General features: G+C 38.0%; 7 protein-coding genes across 7 annotated transcripts; 4 read left to right on the plus strand and 3 right to left on the minus strand.

Annotated features, from left to right (window-relative positions):
• Window positions 1-1,936: 1,936 nt before the first annotated feature.
• BDF20DRAFT_907559 (kinase-like domain-containing protein) lies at window positions 1,937-3,749 on the minus strand (the record flags this gene model as incomplete). The annotated part of the gene is made up of 3 exons (XM_053083398.1): window positions 1,937-3,388; window positions 3,476-3,621; window positions 3,692-3,749. 3 exons carry the CDS (start codon window positions 3,747-3,749, stop codon window positions 1,937-1,939), a joined length of 1,656 nt encoding a protein of 551 aa, XP_052932694.1.
• A 32-nt stretch (window positions 3,750-3,781) lies between these two features.
• Window positions 3,782-4,350, minus strand: BDF20DRAFT_888889 (uncharacterized protein). Its single transcript, XM_053082100.1, has one exon. The coding sequence runs from the start codon at window positions 4,171-4,173 to the stop codon at window positions 3,853-3,855; it is 321 nt and encodes a 106-aa protein (XP_052932695.1). The 5' UTR covers window positions 4,174-4,350; the 3' UTR covers window positions 3,782-3,852.
• A 1,110-nt stretch (window positions 4,351-5,460) lies between these two features.
• On the plus strand, window positions 5,461-6,402 carry BDF20DRAFT_915895 (uncharacterized protein; the record flags this gene model as incomplete). The annotated part of the gene is made up of 2 exons (XM_053084379.1): window positions 5,461-5,586; window positions 5,713-6,402. 2 exons carry the CDS (start codon window positions 5,461-5,463, stop codon window positions 6,400-6,402), a joined length of 816 nt encoding a protein of 271 aa, XP_052932696.1.
• Window positions 6,403-7,572: 1,170 nt separating this feature from the next.
• Window positions 7,573-9,355, plus strand: BDF20DRAFT_888897 (uncharacterized protein). The gene is made up of 7 exons (XM_053082101.1): window positions 7,573-7,771; window positions 7,854-7,939; window positions 8,043-8,103; window positions 8,229-8,296; window positions 8,371-8,555; window positions 8,624-8,888; window positions 8,955-9,355. The coding sequence occupies exons 1-7, from the start codon at window positions 7,699-7,701 to the stop codon at window positions 9,135-9,137; spliced, it is 921 nt and encodes a 306-aa protein (XP_052932697.1). The 5' UTR covers window positions 7,573-7,698; the 3' UTR covers window positions 9,138-9,355.
• Window positions 9,356-12,253, plus strand: BDF20DRAFT_995811 (uncharacterized protein; the record flags this gene model as incomplete). The annotated part of the gene is made up of 3 exons (XM_053085413.1): window positions 9,356-9,669; window positions 9,738-10,076; window positions 10,176-12,253. Exons 2-3 carry the CDS (start codon window positions 9,776-9,778, stop codon window positions 12,251-12,253), a joined length of 2,379 nt encoding a protein of 792 aa, XP_052932698.1. The 5' UTR covers window positions 9,356-9,669; window positions 9,738-9,775.
• A 470-nt stretch (window positions 12,254-12,723) lies between these two features.
• On the minus strand, window positions 12,724-16,262 carry BDF20DRAFT_826085 (uncharacterized protein; the record flags this gene model as incomplete). Its single annotated transcript, XM_053078033.1, has 12 exons — window positions 12,724-12,887; window positions 12,962-13,105; window positions 13,186-13,345; window positions 13,475-13,812; window positions 13,893-14,322; window positions 14,387-14,554; window positions 14,641-14,913; window positions 14,983-15,276; window positions 15,343-15,572; window positions 15,640-15,746; window positions 15,804-15,997; window positions 16,071-16,262. 12 exons carry the CDS (start codon window positions 16,260-16,262, stop codon window positions 12,724-12,726), a joined length of 2,694 nt encoding a protein of 897 aa, XP_052932699.1.
• A 1,074-nt stretch (window positions 16,263-17,336) lies between these two features.
• On the plus strand, window positions 17,337-18,247 carry BDF20DRAFT_838425 (uncharacterized protein; the record flags this gene model as incomplete). The annotated part of the gene is made up of 2 exons (XM_053079161.1): window positions 17,337-17,382; window positions 17,667-18,247. The coding sequence occupies 2 exons, from the start codon at window positions 17,337-17,339 to the stop codon at window positions 18,245-18,247; spliced, it is 627 nt and encodes a 208-aa protein (XP_052932700.1).
• Between the last annotated feature and the right edge of the window lie 241 nt (window positions 18,248-18,488).

An 18,488-nucleotide genomic window follows, 5' to 3' on the forward strand; every position in this document is an offset into this window, starting at 1 on the left:
AAACTACTCGTCCCCGGCGATCCATTTTGCTATTCATCTTATTTTCTGTTTGTTTCACATATTTTTTCTCATTCTTTCTATTCAGAAATATGGATATACATGATAATGAAAGCGCTTAAAACGTTCTTAAAAAGCATCCAATACACTCAGCCCGTAATGGAATCAAAGAAAACCAACTCGAATTTGTCCTGTACATTGTGGCGACGATACAGATGCTGCTGCACTCCATCAATCAAACTCTGATCATCAAAAATCAAAAAAATAAAGATCCTACGCTTGCCACTCCAAGAACAGTTGAACATTCATTTGCAGATCCGTTGGCTAATTCCTGGATAAACTACGACCTGAATCATTTGTAGAATCAATAAAGCAATTGCATGAAATATTATTGAGAGTTTCTGTGATTGTGCATCTATTTCTGTAAAGATTTGTTTCCCAAGGCATTTAAACGGTAGGGATATCGATTATAATAGAACCAAACGAATAACAGAACGAATAATTTGACAATGTAGTATAATATGGACCTAGACTGACAAATTTGCTTGTATGGTGCTTTTTGATCCCATCTCGAATGGCCTATTTGTTATTGTTTGCTTGAGGTCATAACATGTACCTCCAATGTATATTTGCTCTGTCGCCTTGAATCAGACAAATTATCACCTTCAGCTGAATATCAATAATTGTGGTTAATAGGATGGTATGTTTATGCTGCTTACTCATTTTAGGCTCATCTGCGTCACGCTTGACTAATATTGACACTTGGGGTCTCGATCTTGCCATATATGCTGTTCTCCTTGAATGTTAAAGAATGAGCATAGTGGACTGTATAATCTATCTACTCGTATACACCCGGTTATTGTCGTTGCTAGCTTATGAAACACTTACGTTGAATTCGTGTTCTACCATCACAAGAATTCACAGACATTCGTTGATTGGTTGAACGGAAATGTTGCATTCTAAACGCTGTGGTAGCCTCAAATGGAAAGTTTCTTTCGTCCAACGCTTTCCCTCATTTTTCTTCTTGATAATAAGGGTCCCTGTTTGAAAAACTACTGAGCCTTGTCATCCCTAAGCTCCTTTTATTCAGGGTTCTGCATCGTTTGCACTACTTTCTTCTCTTGTGTTTTTTTTTTGTTGCAGCATTCGCTCTATGAAATCGTGCATTTCAAATTAGTGTTAAAAACAAAATGCGGGGTAAGCTGATTTTTAAACCACTCAAGGAATACAGGGGCTATCCTTTTTATATTCTTTGGCTTTCAGAAGACTGCTGAATTTTTGAACAAATGTCATACAGCTTCCGTAGAACTTTTTACGAATTGTTTCAATATTTGAGGTATTTAAATCTTTTGGTTCTCTATGACGATAAAAATCTCGTTAGACCGTCGTGAATTCGGCAAGGGAGTCTGCTGTCATACAATCCGTTCTACGTGCAAAAGTGATTTAGAAAAAACCAACTCTTCGGTAAAAATAACTCTGTCTTTGGTATAGTCTGCTGGCATAAATACTCTTTACATAAAGTACAAGGTCGCAGATTTTCTATAAGAGCCCAGAAAGACATTTAGAAATATTGTCTTTTACTTATTGACCCATATAGAAGGCCCCTAAGGCTTATAATACAGTCACAGTCTCCTATCATATGCTTTGAAAAGTCAGTCATACAAGATATAACTTTATCGTGATAGCAATTCATGTCAATTAGCATATGGTGGTTGAAATCAAATACAACAATATATTTACATTGTTTTAGCCCATTACACATTTTTTTGGACATGTGGGTTATCAGGGATATAATGTGGAGTACACACGAATGCAAAAAGGACGTCAAAATTTTGAAAGGGAATAGGGTCGAGTGTTGGGGATTGATAAAAGTGTGTTGACAATGATAGACAAGAAATAAAAAAACAATTTATACAATTTAGGATTTTCGTCTTGTGGATTACTCCCATGGCTTCGTCACTGTAGCGGCCCATGTTCCTTCCTCTTCTTTTCCCCATGCATCTCTAGCATTTTTACTCGTGTCTTCGCCCCATCCTGCGTTTGGGTCATCTTCACCCCATGAAGCGTAGGTGATGTTGATATCGGGATTATCAGGTCGTTCCCAGTCTGTTGCTGGCTGCCAAGGTACTTCATCATGCTTATGCGAATTCCATCCAATTCGTCTGTGGCGCTTTCTATTTCTGGCAAGCAATTTTTGGAAAGAGGAGGGTCCTACCAATGTCTCATCAGTTGCAGTATGGTTAATATTATTATTGTTATTATTCATATTGTTATTTTTGCTGTTGATGTTGACGCCAATGGATTTCCCGAAATCACGACTTGGGCGTTTATTGAGTCTATAGCCATTGTTGTTGTTATTGTTGTTGCTATTATTATTGGTATTGTTATTGTTGTAAGTTCCTCTATTGAACTGAGACGTTCTTTGAGAAATTTTGGAGCCAACGTCGTCGGGTAAATTGTTCGTTAGGTCGTCCATAGCAAATACATCTGCATCATCATTATTCTGCTGCTGCTGTTGAGCAAATTGGTGCTTCGGTCTGGAAAAGGGTTGATGAGATGCTCTTCTTTGACGCGGTACTTGTTCCTGAGCTGCTGGTGCAGAGGTTATGTTTTGGAAGGGTGCAAGTTCGTAATAATGTTTGCCCAAAGGGTTCACTTTTGAATTGGGTCGTCCCATTTCTGCTCGAGTGACAGGAAACGTCTCCTTTTCGATGTCCTGTACCCATTTACGTTCTGTATGGCCTCCAAAGGGAGATTTTACAACCTCTGCATATTTGCCATCATGAATGGACCCTGATAAAAAGCGTCTCAACAAGTCGTAATTTGGCTCTTCTGCAAATTTTAATCGTCGCGAGTACTCTATGAATTTCAAAAATCCTTGCGGTAAACCAGCACATAAATCATCCAGAAAAGTATCCTGCTTGATTTGACGCATTCTATCCCAACCCATGCGCGAGTTACGTGCCTGGATACCAGTCCATGGCAATGTACCAAACATCAAATCCAACAACAAATAACCTATACTTTCAATATCATCCCTGCGTGAATGCGTTTTGCCTCGATGTACATTTAAAGACGCATATCTTGCTGTGCCTGTCTTATTCTTAATCGTCTTTTTCGCCTCTGGATAAGGCTTATCCGTATCAGGGTCGCGCCACCATGTCGTTAAACCAAAGTCAACGATGTGTAATTTGGGTTTCAGTTCTCCCCACTTTGCAAATACCTCCTGGCATTTTGGATAGACGTATTTGATATGTGGCATACCATGATCATCAGGCATTTCAACCATTTCCGGCTCGGGTAAATAACATTTGGATGAAAACAAGAAATTGTCTGGCTTGATGTCTCTATAGATGAGCCCTCTTTTATGGATGTGTTCCACAATAGAGATCTGAAGCGAGTAAAAAAAAAAAAAAATGGCCGATTGCTTAGCGTTCAAATAACATATATCAGTAGAGACCTTATCATCATCACTCACCATTTGGCATCCAAAATCAACCACGACTTCCAGGGGAAATTCATGAACTACTTCTTTTAGTTGATTTAGGTTTGGCCCTAGTAAATCAATAATAATGCAATCAAAATTATCATGATGACCATGCCAATGGCATTGAGGGATACCGGCTATTCAATGAAGCATGTCAATAAACACCAAAGATCTCTAAAGACTTGTTTTGAAATCTAAATGACTTACGTCCTCCCGCCAACACATCATAAATGATACTTTCATGTCTTAGTTGTGGGTGACGCATTTTCAAAGGCTCTCTCTTGATAGCATAGCGTCTAAACGTGTTTATATCCTCAACTGATGATTGAAAATTAAATACATTGAAAAAGTAGGGTGAATACTAGTTGTCACTGTCCGTTATTTTTTGATAGCGTACCTTCGAAAACTTCACCGAATGACCCTTCGCCAATTCTTCCTAGTACCACCCACTGATCTGCAATAATGACATCTCTACTGTTGATACTCAAGTCTGTACGAATACTGTCATAAGAAGCATATTCTAAACCAAGATTATTCAAACCACAGGAGGCGCTCATAGGTTGTGCTGGTATAGAAGAGCTGAGATGGCTGTAAGCTATTGACCGCGGATAAGAGCAACCCTGCTGTTGTTGGTGTTGTTGGTGTTTTGATCTCGAGATTGACTGTTTAATATAATGAGGGTTGGCCATTCAACGATAGCGTTCAAAAAACAGTGGGAGGCTTTGATTTTTTATATAAACAGTTAATCAGAGAAGGAATTGGTAAGGAAGGGTAGTTTATTCAGTAGGGCTTTTCGATGTTTGAGCTTAGGAATAACGTTCTTTCATTCACTGAGATAAAGGGAAAAGGAAAATTGGTAATGAAATCAATGCAAGAAAAAAAGTAAAGACCTAAAAAAAGCACGAAAAATTGTAATTCAGCAGCAAACTCGAAATTTGACTGGCGAAATGCACAACATGATGAATGTTATTTACCTGATCCAATAGGTTATTCTATGGCATCGCTATTGGTTAAAAGCTATTCTCAAACAGACAAGTTATTCTAAATGTGGGAGTGATTTCCCTTAAATTTTAACGACGCGCTTTAGTGTTTAAGTGTGAGGGTGAGCAATAAGTGATATACCGTTCGAATAAAATCACATTTTTTGGTAAACCTGATGCGTCAGGACGTTATGATTCAGGCAGTCATTTTTTGAATGCAATCTCATGCATTCACAATGGCTTTGAAATCGATAGTTAGTAAAATAACCGATTATAATTTTTAGTTTAACAACCAAAAAAAGGACTTTATCGATAAAGCAACGGATTGCTTGGAATTCAGAGGAATAATCAACACAAAGAGAAATTCAGTTGACTGTGCTTCTCCATTATGCAAAGGCTAAAGCACTATGAGGATTCATCTTTGGTTATCACAGTGAATGCTTATCTCAACATCCATAAATATTATTGCAGATTACTGTTTTCTTGAAAGCTTTTGCTGAGGCTACAATGTGCCTTTCAGGGCACAGTAGAGCGAACCATGTAGCTTTAACCTTCAAGTGTATTCGATTCCGCACGCTAACACTCCAAAGGGTCCCTCAACTGAGGAAATAAGGCCGAACAAATACTCCAATTTTGACATTGTACAATTTAGTTTTTCCTTATCTGTAATAGTGTTGAGAATGAAGGTTGACTTGTTGCTGCATCGTGTATTGTTAGGGTGAAGCTTGCCAAGGGCTGAAAACCTACAGAAGCTACAAGTGAATATTCGTTACTTATTCATTCTTTCCTTTTAAATTGCACTCCCTTCCTCTTTAACTCCACTCCTATTTCAGCATAATTTGTAATTACATACCTTTTTATCTTTTCTTCCCTTAACCAGTTGTTTTTCTTTTGCTTCCCTATTGATTTTCGATCAAAAAAACCAGAAATCAGACAACTTCATCAAATAAAATGTTGCATGTTCAGGAGTCCTTCTCTCATAGTCCAAGCTTATTAATGTCAACACCAGTATCTGTCATTATACCGCAACCGAGTACATCTTCAAGATCGACAAAGGTTATTGAGCATCTTAGTGACAAGTATGAATTTATTCAGAAAGAGATCGCATCCACCAAATCTCAGGTATTATTTACAATAGTGTCAAGATGGGCTTTTGTGTCTGTGCCATAATGAAACTTTAACTTACTCTTCTCCTCTCTCTCTCTTCTTGCCTTATACACATATCAAAATACTGTTCCCGTCTTACAGCTAGATTTAATGCGTCAAGCTAAATTACAATTTGATACAGAGGCAATCAATCATGCCAACTCAAATAAAATTTATAGGGTTAAAATCAAAGAGGTCATGCAGGTTCTAGAGTCCAAACAAAAGCTGTTAGATGGCACTAAGGGCACTTCAGTTCAATTAGAATCCCGAGTCAAGCAGTTAAAAGATGAAGCCCTCGCTTCTCGTAGACAACTGGAAGACCTTCGAAAGAGAGAGCTTGTCCTGGAGCATGATCGAGATATGGCTATCAAGGAAAGAAATCAGACCAAGCAGAAGCAGCAAAGCATGCAGGATTCAGTGGAGCAACTCCGTATCCGCCATGAGCGAGAAGTCACCGCTTTGCAAAACGATCAGACACTATTATCTGATCATGCTCGATACCTAACAGAAAGAAACGAACGCCTGGTTAAGTTGGTCACTATGAAGATGAACACTCGTCAACAATCTATAGAACATTTAACAAAGCTGAAAGTCCAACTTCAAACAAACACAGCTGCATTTGTCAAAGAGATTGATGTAGCTTTACAAACACTGAAGTTCATTGCAGAACAGTCCATATCAGAATCTAGAAACTATACAGTGGCAGCTTATCAATGTCGAAGTGAAGTCAATGCTTTATTTGCAAGAATCAAAGCAATTGCGGCTGAAATTACCGCTTCTCAAAATTATTGATGATGAACAAGAAAGTATATTGATACCTCTCCTTGTCTTGGGTTTTCCCCTTCAAACATAATTTTAAAGCCTTAAAAGCAATAATAGCCCATGTAGTAGCTTTCTCCAGTTCTCTTTTCGTACTGCCAATCATTTGAGCCTTTCTTCTTTGCCCCTCTTACCCATTCAATGCGTACGTTTGCTTTTGCTTTTTGTAATCGATTTCTGCTTTCTGTTTCTTCTTGTTAATAACTACCATAATTTATAGCCGATATAATAAACATTCTCTTTGATTCAAGCTGGCTTGCCCCTCAAGCGAACACCTTAAAGTTTAACTTTCTTTTTCTGGGTTTTCAGTGTGATGTTACCTAGAAATTCAAAGACCCTGCTGTCTCCTGTGTGTGTGCATAAAGAGAGTGATGTAAGGGTCGGTTTTGTTTTCTTTTGTTGTTTAGAAATAGATAAAAAACAAATGCTGCGACAAGCAAACAGTTATGTTTACAAACACTTTACGTTACTATTACTTTTAGCTATATTAAAGAAGCCTGTCTCTGCTAGTCCTTTTTTTTTTGAAGAAAAAGAAATAACTCTATCAAAAAGGAGATCAATTGTATGCTCACTGTTATTTGAATGGTTAGTGTCAACTTTTCATTGTCTCCTGTAAAACGCTACAGTAACTTTATGCGAATGTTTGGATGTGTTGCGCAAATAATGAGTTTGCATCGTCACATATATCTTAGCCGTTGTAAATAGATCAGCAGGGTCTTTCGTGCAAATTGCTCAATACAAGCCTTTCTCAAATGGAAGATGTCATATTACTTATATCCTGTGCTTGAACCCTGAAAAAGATTATCTTCATAATCTAACAGTGCTGAAATTTGATTACATAAGGTTAGCTTTTATGAACAAATGCCTCGAGTCAGTTCGATTCCGCTTCCGTTTTAAAGATTTGTTTATTGTTTTCTCTTATTCAAAAAAAAAAGATGGGTTGAAATTTCACTGTGCACAGAAAAGGTATTGTTGAGAGATAGGCTGACTTAACTGACTTTAAATCGATAAACTGTGTACCTGACTTCAACCAATAAGTAACTTTTCTAAGCTAAGACTTAAATTTTTTCAAGATCAGTTAAGAAAAAAAAAAAAAAAAAGTTCTTATAAAAAAAACAGTTACGACCTTGCCATTTATCTGACGTATCTTTCAGCTTTTTTCCTCAGTTTAAACGTTCGTATATTATCACCTACACTTATCCCTTTTTCCTTGAGTCATTTGCTTTTATACCCTGGACTGGAGAATCTGAAAGGTTAATAACGCAGAAAATGGACGATATTCCACAAGCGAATCTGACTTGGTGGAATGTCCTTCAAGCTTCAACAGCAGTATTCATAGCAGGTACTCGAGAACAGATGATTGTTCGGCATAAGTCAGAGCAAGCATTCTTACACCTACGCATACATCATTCTATTTTTTATAGCTGGCATCAGCATATGTCTAGGCACAAAATTAGAAATATCCTTGATTATATCCGCCATTAGATGCGTTGTACAACTTTCACTTATAGTACGCTATCTTTTATCAGATCTATGAATTTCCAAACCTTATTTTTCTCACCAGAAAGCCTTAACCCTTTCATCTTACTTTCGTTTTTTACTTCAATAATCAGGGTTTGGTTTTGGATGACGTCCTTAAAACACAGCATATGAGCGTAGTCATAGCAATGTCTGGTAAGGTTATCTTTATTCAATATATTATGCAACATAATTACATATGTTTGTACTGCAAAACACATATCTGATCTTAGAATACTTCTTCTTTTTCCTTTTTTCTGCCACTCAAAAACAATATATAGTTTTACTGGTGTTCTTAGGTGCTTTTGAAACTGTATTCAATAGGACAAAAAAGTCATTCAAAGGATTGGTAAATAATATTAATTAGAATGGAAACTTCAATATTAGATACTTATTCCTTTCTTTTTTTGCATGGATGTGTAGTTTCCGCTTATGTTGATAATTTTGTTTTTGAGCAATTTCGTGATAGCTTACCTTGGATCAGCCTTTGTACTGAAAGCAGACCCTTTCTGGGACCCACCGACATTTGTCCCTATCATAGGCATGTTACTGGGTAACTCAATGAGTAGTGTGGCTATGGCTACAGAGCGTTGTTTAGATCAATTCAGGTAAAATGCGGATTCATACAAAATAGCTAAGGATAATATTTCGCTAATCCACTGAACATGGACTACAGAATTCACACACCTGCACTCGAAACGCGTTTATCATTTGGCGCCTCTCGATATGAAGCGACTTTGCCGCTGGCGGTAGAGACAATTCGTATGTCACTTCTTCCTATCATTACTCAACTCAGTGTGATGGGTATGATCAATATTCCTGGCATGATGACTGGTCAAATCATGGCAGGAACGCCCATGAAAGATGCTGTGATTTATCAGCAATGTATTATGTTTATGGTAGCAGCAAGCAGTACTTTAGGAGCTGTCATGTCTGTTGCAGTAAGTATTTTTCAAAGTTTTAATTATTTCTTTTACTCAGCACTCATCATCAACTATGAATAATAGGTCTGTTTGTCTGTACTTATTGATAAGGAACAGACTATGAGACAGGATAGAATTCTGAATAATAAGCCTTTGCTGGAGTATTTCCCTTTCAATAGACTCAAGTATAAGATTCGATGTTCTTGTAAGTGTGTAAAATGGTACATAAAGAAAAGAGGAAGGAAGTCCATGTCTGATGAGGCCTAGAATTATATCAAAACCACCGTCAAAATTCTGCTGATCGCTGTCATGCCTTCTTTGACAATCCTTTATGTAAAGAAAAATATTATACCATCGTTTTATCGTAAACTTTGTTTTTCACACTTCTATATACTTTATTGTAAAATACCACTACATACTTTTACGCATACACTCTCCTTTTATTTATTGTTTAATATATAGATCCAGAATATATTTTGTAATGGCTATAATGGCAGATGTTCCTATCTCAACACCGTGCAGAAAATGCTCCAGTCTTTCGTGGTCGTTACACAATGAGATAAGCGTCAAGGAATTAAGGGTTTTGCAGAAATTATATACAAATGCGCTTCAGTCTATGAAAGCGTCGAAGACGGCCAATGAATGGGTCGCGACATGGTCAGTGATTGCGAGTGTCCGGCTCTTGGAGATAGCTGCTATTTAGTCTTCGCCAAAAGGCTATAGGCATATTGGCGTTACTAATTAAATTCTCCCACAGTGCTACTAAAAAAAATGCGATAGTTTCCATCTAATTGCTAATCTTAAATCAAAATTGTGTGAGTGCTTGCTTTAATTTTCGTTTCTTCCCCTTTTTTCAATTCTTCATACCCTCTTTGCATTCAACAACAACTGACAAAGAACTCAAAATGACTGGTGTTACGTCTTTACCAGCTGATGAAGGGGGTGATGTTTCAGTAAATCCAGTCCAAAAACAATTACGTAAGGCACGTCAATGGTTCGCACATAATTTGGGCGTAGGAGGAGTTAGAAGCGAAGCCGAACCTCTCTTGCCACTCGAAGAAAGAGCTTTGGCTGACAAGAACAGGAAACAAAGAATTGGCAAACTAGCTGCTGCCAGTACCGTCATTTTGGCATTGTTTGCTTTAGGCGCTGGGATTGGCATTTGGCATTATTGTTCCGAGCACAAACATGATCCTATTGATAATGGTAAGTTTTAAGTGGAAACCTTCAGGCTCGTAAAAATCGTGCTTGTAAATTCTATATCTCATACTCATATTACCCTCCTCCACAATCTTCACCCGCAAGTACCTGAATCTCCGTCTCCTGCATTCCCCTCTCTCACTGACCAAGAAAAGTTCGCTTTAAATTTCCCGTCCAATGACAGTATTCGAGATTATCTAAAGATCTACACTTCAGAAAGTCACTTAGCAGGCACTGCTAATGACAAAAAGCAAGCATTGTGGACACGCGATCAATTCGAAAGCTTTGGTTTGAAAACGCAAATAGAAACCTACTGGCCATTATTGAATTATCCTATCTCACGTCGACTCGCACTTGTGTCCGGACCTAAACACTTACAATTTGAGGCCAAGCTAACTGAAGATCCCGTGGACGACGATGAAACCAGCAAAAACCCAAATGAGGTCCCTCTTTTCCATGGTTATTCTAAAAATGGGACAGTGAAGGGTCGCGTCGTTTACGCTAACTACGGACGAGTAGAAGACTTTCAATACTTGAAGGACCAAGGCATTGAACTAAAGGGAACCATTGCTTTAGTACGGTACGGTGGCGCTTTTCGAGGGCTCAAGGTGAGAGCAGCCGAGTTATTCGGATGTGCCGGAGCTCTTATTTACTCTGACCCGATAGATGATGGGCCCTTGAATAAAGACAACTCTTCCAACCCAGCTAAATCTTATCCTGATGGCCCTTGGCGATCCAAGAGTTCTGCTCAGAGAGGCTCGGTGCAATATTTCTCTTTGATTGCCGGCGATCCATTGACACCCGGTTACCCTGCCACAGAAAATGCTACCAGAATTAGGCCTGAGGATTCCAAGGGTTTAGCTAAAATTCCTTCCCTACCTTTGTCCTGGGAAGATGCTTTGCCGCTTTTGAAAGCCACACAAGGTTTAGGTGTCCGCGGAAAGAAAGAAGAATGGGTTGGTGGTTTGACTGAAGTTGATTATTATAGCGGACCTACTGAAGGTGAAGCGATCTTAGTCAATCATATTGAGAACAAGATTACGCCCATTTGGAATGTGATTGCTTGTATTGAAGGTAAAGAGGAACCTGAAAAAGCAATCGTATTGGGTAATCATCGTGACGCATGGAGTTACGGTGCTGTCGATCCTTCCTCTGGCTCTGCTGCTTTCTTGGAGCTTGCAAAGATGTTTGGTAAATTGCTTGACACTGGCTGGCAACCTAGAAGGACTATCATCCTCGCTTCTTGGGATGCTGAAGAATATGGACTGGTTGGATCCACTGAATGGGTGGAAGACCATAAGGAAAGGCTCGGTAAGGAAGGCGTTGTATACATCAATGTGGACACAGGCGTATCAGGCTCTCACTTTCGCGCTCAAGCCTCGCCTAGCCTTAACCAACTTTTATACTTTGTAACAGCCCATATTGAAGATCCACGTACAGGAAAATCTGTTTTTGATGCTTGGAAATTGGATAATAAGGTCTCCAACGGCGGAAACCCACCTGTTTATTTATTGGGCTCTGGCTCTGACTTTGTGCCTTTCTTGGATCATATTGGAATAGCCAGTATTAACTTAGCCTTCGTAGGTGATTATGGTGTTTATCACAGCAATTATGACAGTTTCCGTTGGATGGAGAAATTCGGTGACCCGCAATTCCTCTATCACGAAGCACTCGTCAAACTCTGGGGTCTCTTGACTCTTCAGCTTGCGGATCCACCCCTTCTTCCTCTCTACCCCAAAGATTATGCTACAGAACTGCAAAAGTACACTGATAGTTTAACGGCATCTGCTGCCCCTCATTCCTTCCCGCAATTGCAGAACGCGATTAAGATGCTGGAAAAAGCCACAAGAAGATTTGAACGTCGGAGACAACGCCTTCAGGACAGACTCTCGGAATACGCTTCTCTGGAGGACATTCCTGAAGTTTTATTAAAGCGCTTAGAAAAAGTCAATAACTGTTTAACTTATTTTGAGCGAAGCTTTATTGATGCAGCTGGGATTAAAGGCCGAGAATGGTTCAAACACGTTGTTTACGCACCGGGCCTTTGGACAGGCTATCAATCTCAAATATTCCCTGCTATCTATGATAGTATCAATGATAATGACTTTGAAGAAGCTTTACTTGCTGAAACGAGAGCTGCTGAAGCTATACAAAATGCTAGTGAACGATTAAAAGCTGCTTAGAGGTTCCATTCGAAAGCTTACCTTTTCATTCAGAATACATATAACTTATGAGAATTCATAATTTTTAGTTTCACGTAATAAAGACTTACTCTACAATCGTTAAGATTAATGTATGGTATCAAAAAAAAAAGAGGTGGTATTTAAATAAATGGATTAGTGGGAGGACCCGACTGATAGTTAGAGTAGCTGTTAGGATTGTAAAAGTTTAGAAAGAATGGACACTGTTCCTGGATTACGGCTAGAGTCACGGACGTGTTGCTGATATTTGTTCACCGTTCATTTCCATCTCACATACAATCTGCTCATAGCCCTTGTCAGGAAGAACCATTGTGCAGAAAATCCTCTGCGCTTGAGTCTTGTGACCATTGTTTACGCATTTGATTTGTTTGCCTTGGATAATTTGCTCTATTGCTCCCTAAAAAAAAAATTTATCATCAGACCATAATCTTACTAGCCAAAAGATGAATTTCTTAATAGATACTGACTGTATGTACATTGCGAACTTCAATAAAATTTGGATCGAAACCCAAAACAAAAGGATAAACGAACGCGAAGGCTTCCGGACATCCTTCCCAGGCAATTAAGAAATGATTAAACAAGCGATCTCCTTTGCTATTGATATAAAACGCATATTCTAAGTTTTTATGCAATGTCAGTAACAATGTTATTTCCAAACGAGGCATATGTTGCCCATTTTGTAATACATACCATCATAGCAGAGAATATAATGACTTTGTTGGGTTTTGAATATAGCCATTCGTTTTATCGGCTGCTTTAAATTTATTGTAGGAGATACTTGTCTTTCTCGTTCCAAAATAAAAGCCAAATTCTCATCCTTAGGGTTGAGTAACTCTGATAAAAGAGGGATGGAAAAAATGAATAATTTATGGATATATCCGCGTCATTCGACCTGGCCTGTACCAGAAACTTACGTTGGGGATGATCTGTTTTCATATCTATCATGATCATCCCTCTTGAAGAAGTAATCAACATCATTGTTGGAGTCAACTCAATCGCATATGCTTCACACGGCACATAAGTATCTTTTATCTTTTTTAAATACGTCTCGCTAAATGGCTGCTGCTTTGAATTCTGAAAGATTGAAAGTAGTAGGATGCTTCTTCTTTTAGAGGTACTCGTGGAAAAAGGCACGGAGCTTATAGTAGTAGCAGAGGCTGAAGTGGTGGAAGTAGCCGCATGCTTATTCTCCGTTCGTTTTACGGCTTCGTAAACGCTGATAACAGATTTCAAAGAAGAAACTTTGGGAACACATACCATAGTTTTCCTCATACAAGTGCCTACATGGAAGAATGGTACATTGGATTGAAGGAGTCGTCCTTCAGACTGCGTTTCAGGCTTATTGTTAACCACAGTCAAGGGGTATTCCCATAGCATCCTATCTGCTAATACTAGTAACCTTTCTGTACTTTCTATAACCTGTACCTGCGAAGCTCGAGGGAGCGAAAGTACTTTTTGGGGAGTTGTATCTGTATTTTTGGATTGACAATGTCCCACATAGACACCATCGTCTGCAGCCAATAGGTATTTCTGCCCATTTCCTATATCCATGTGATAGAGTCAGGAGCATAAAAATGTTCATTATCATAGATAATTTCTGTTTAATTTTAATATAACCTACCAAACGTTGTAAAATGTTGGATTCTATTATATATTGAAAAATTACCATCAACAAAAGCTGGAGCAAGCCGAAACAAAGGGCGTCGTGTATTTTTTTTATCTTGTTGCTGTTTGATCTTCGTTATCCAGGCGTTTCTGGCAGCGGATGAAGGCGCGTAAAGTATACACTGCCTCAAAGCAGTATCTCGACCAAGGTGTTGAAATGTGATGGGAAATGCATGTAAACTATCATTATTGTCCTGATTAGTCGTTGATTCCTGTTGACGGCGATAGACTTCCATATCTGTTGCTGCCCTGAGTGGTGGAATTAATGATGTATTGGAGTTGTTTGTTTTTATGTAAGGTAAAGTTAATGTATTCGATCTTTTATGATGTTGCGTGATAGCAGCATCGTCTTTTATGAAGGCTGATAAAAGCTCTATAGGAATTGGCTAAAAAGTGAACTGTAAGCTCGAGGTTAGGCTAATTACGAGTGGTACAATAAATCCTTCTTACTCTTTGCTGGATGACATAAGTCTCTACACCGTTATTAAACTTTGCTTTTGCAATGACAAGATAATGGTCGAATAAGAATACTTGGTACTCCGTGGAGTTGGGTTGAACAGATTTTCGTAGTACTGCTTGCTTTATAAGGATTCTGTTTTTGTTGAGAAGATCAAGGTTCTATGACATTAAACAATTATAAGTTTCAGAAAAAACCAAAGAATGAGCCAAAGAATAGCAGCTGCATGGATAAATTTGAGGATTACTATCATGTCAGCCTTGTATTTGAATCGTAAGCTGTGGTGAATTCTTTCCAAGTCAAACCGATTTTTGGCTTTCCCCGTTTCCTCGTTGATTTTGATCAAGAATCGTTTCACAACTGCCATCGCTTTCGGTAAGTCTTCAGCGTCTACATTGTCCGGCGGTGTATGTTTAAGTATTTCATTTATGAGCAGAGTATATCGTCCAAGCCTGGTTGTTGGCTTGGTTAAATAGCCATTAATTTCAAGCTTCTTTGAAGTTGAATGTCTCTCCACTCGCTGAATATGTATAAGAGGAGTACTTAAGAGCTGTTTGTTTCTCAATTTTTCTTTGTTTTCACTACGTACCTCAACAAAAGCATTAAAGTGGGGGTTGATATATCTCTCGTTTTCCAACACAAATTTGGCTTCGTATTGCTTTGTTCCATAACTAATGTAAGGTTCAAAATTAACCACAAAGTCTAATAAAATATCGCCTATTTGAGGAATAATGGCATGCTGACTCTGTCGTATCTGTAGAGCATTCAAAAGTTGAAGGTTGACATTGTGTATTTCATTTAGACCACCAAATACTTTTTGAATAAAAGGTGCTCGTCTAGACATTGGTATGACCATTTGTTCAGATAAAGGCTTGATCCACATCTGTATAAAGATTTGTTCAATAGAAGTATTCATGCACTTTTTCAAGTTGTATTATAGTGCACTTACTTCTCGTAAATAGTTAAGGCTTTGAACATAATCTTCTTCTGTGTAAATCAGCTCATGAATATTCTCCTGTCTTTGTCTTTCTATTTTCGGGATAGACTCGTAAAGCGTTTTATCGATACTTTCCTTCCAGTAACTATGCTGAGCCGTTGAAAGTTGTCGTGGTACTGTACCTATCGGAACTTCAAAGGCAAGCAAGTTAGATACAGAAGATATATCTTTGCGAGCATCACCTATCTGTAATGTCTTTATAAGTATGAAGTAAGTGTACGATGTTTGATAGATATTTTTGTTACAGACAGACCTTCAATAACCGCTTTGGACAGATAGGACTGTAGCAAGGTTTCATGTCAAAGCAAGTCGGTGAGTAGCAACGGGTCAATTCAGTGACAATTCCGTTTGGTAAACTATTGCCATTACAAACTGCAACTGCTGTGGTTTTCACGTGTGACGATCCAATAAACCCAATCTCATGTCGTGGCTGCCGTAGATCCGTAATATAAGACACAAAGTTGGTAAACTCGTATAGATAAGCGGTAGAATAAACTAATTGGCATTCATAGCTGACATCATGAAAGAAACGCTGTGCGCTTAACGATCTACCGATTCTTATTGCTAGGTCTTTATCTGAGGTTTTGATAATCGCTTTCAATTTATCCTTTACTCATTAAAAAAAGAATAACTATCACATAATTATGAAAGACATGGTAAACATAACAGATATCACTTACCACAATCTCTTTTCCATTAAAAGAGTTTTTGTATTCAATATCATCCTTGACATTATCAGACAAAGTAATTCGTCGCTTCAATTCGTCTGCAATTTGAGATAAAAATGCAGGATATATAGTGGGTGTTTTGGAGGAAATATCACTGTTTTGGTGATTATGTTGAATGCTACATTCTAGCCTTCGTGTTGGCATTGCTGCAATTGAAGGCGGGGATGAAAGTGCAGTATCTTTTTTTTTCAACAAAAAATTAAGACAGGTACAGATCAATAAGTATACATTTGTTTTGATAGAATTGCAGGTTTTACTTTTACTTTTAGAAGATGATGAGGTATAAATATCAATAACATTACTACGTTTTGGCTTTTTCCTTTTGAATGGAATCTGAGTAATATGCGATTGTTGCATAGTTTCTTAATTTCAGATACAGGAAATTTCTGAAAGAATATGAATAGAAAAGGTAGACTATGTACAGGAAAAGACTCAATTTTGTTTTTAGTTGTTCGTTTCCTGGTCTTCAAATTATCGTTGGTGTAACTTTCTCCCCTGATTGAGCTTCATTTTATTTATGGTATTATAAATTGACCTGGGCCGCATAAGAAAGAATTACAACGAAGGTACTGCATTCTTCGAAAAAGAGATTAGACGTCAATCTTTTTGCAGTAGAGTGAAAGACATTACGTGCAAAATCGAGAAATTTTGCAGATAGTAGCACGTATTAATGGCTATAGCCTTCATTTTTCGTCCTTTTCCACACGTCGAGCTACTTTCAGTCACAATTTTCCGCAAACCTTCGTCTTCTTTTATTTTGACAAACAAAAAGCCAGTCGATCTAACTTTGGACGAATAAGCAAAGTAATTGCATGTATAAATCGTCCTGGCTTTTTTTTTTTTTTTGGTTAAGTCTCCATCAACCTCTACAGTAGCACTAAGACCAATGCAGAGGCAAGCTCTTCGACGAAAACTTCTACAATCGTCAAGAGAGTTTTTTATATATGCTTTGACCTTCATGCCTAGCGATTAAACAATCTCTTTTAGCCTTAATTGATTAAAGACGGAGGCATTCATTTGAACAAGCAACCGTTTAGTTTTATTATAGTTTTGGTAGTTGCGTTTTTATTCGTGAGTGATATCATTGTATAAAACCCATATTAGCGGCCTTTGAGTAAATGTGCGTCTATTATGCCTTGTAAACCATAAAAGATCACAATATCTTACCAAGGTGCAGACAAATCTGTATATTGTAAAGGAGTAATAGGCAAATACCACATGATATTGTTTTCCGATCAAACTAAACAATATCTTTTGAGGCACCGTAATATTCACGTTTGACTGCGTAATAGACTTTGATAAGCACAGGTATACTTTGACATTTTAGAAATAGATGCTTATCGAAACAGCCCAGTGAGAAATGAAAACGATGAATTGAAGGCAGGGAAATGGTGAATTTAACTTGCGAAAACGGTGATTTGTGGGGGGGGGGGGCGCGGAAGAACTGGGCTCTTTTTTTTAACTATTTGCTTTTGGGTAATAATCAAAGAGCGATCTATGACGAGTAGACTACTGCTAACTATTTTCTCCTATGTAAGTGTTAAACAGTGCGGCTGTTTTTGTCAGACAAAATATTACTCACACTAAAGAATTTGGCGGAATTACATTGCCCTCAGACGAGAGAAATTGTCATTTCTTGCACATTCTTTGCCATTATCTATTCACGATCTCTTCATGTCGTCTATTTCACCATTTGTGCTATTCTAGCAACAGTTGTAGCAAAGATTCTCAAGTCTATCATCCGACAGCCACGCCCCATACCAAAGTTACTGAAACATAATGGAAAAGTGATAAAAGCTAAGGTCAAAAAAAGTTATGGCATGCCCTCATCTCATTCTACGGCCATCAGCTTTTTCGCCGCTTACATTCATTGTCTCATAATCTATGAGTTACATCGAAATAAAACTGCAACACTATCGTCGCGAGCGAGTGAATACTGTGCATTGACTTTGTTTCACTGCTTTGCATGTGGTGTCATATGGTCCAGAGTTAGACTAGAACATCATACAAGAGCGCAAGTGATAGCAGGAACCTTACTAGGCATGTCACTAGCTATATTATCTTATATACTGTGGAAAGACCTTTTTGCTGCAAAACTTGAAAATGTTCATTTTGCAAATTGGTTCTAGAATTATTTCAGCTAAAGAATAAAGTGTTGAAGCAAGCATTTATTGCAATTAGCTTGAATTTTATTTGCTCATAGACTCCTTCACGGTGGCGACGAAATAATAATCTATATACGTCCTTTCCTCCTTTTATCAACCCATTCTAAATTCAATGCTTCAATAGAAGTGTCACAACAATGGTTGTATTGGACTTTATTGATGGTTTAAAAAATAGAAATAAAAATACAGCATAATTTGGTGATGG

The sequence above is a fragment of the Mycotypha africana genome (assembly GCF_025528875.1).
Source record: "Mycotypha africana strain NRRL 2978 chromosome Unknown BDF20scaffold_10, whole genome shotgun sequence".
NCBI lineage: Eukaryota > Fungi > Mucoromycota > Mucoromycetes > Mucorales > Mycotyphaceae > Mycotypha > Mycotypha africana.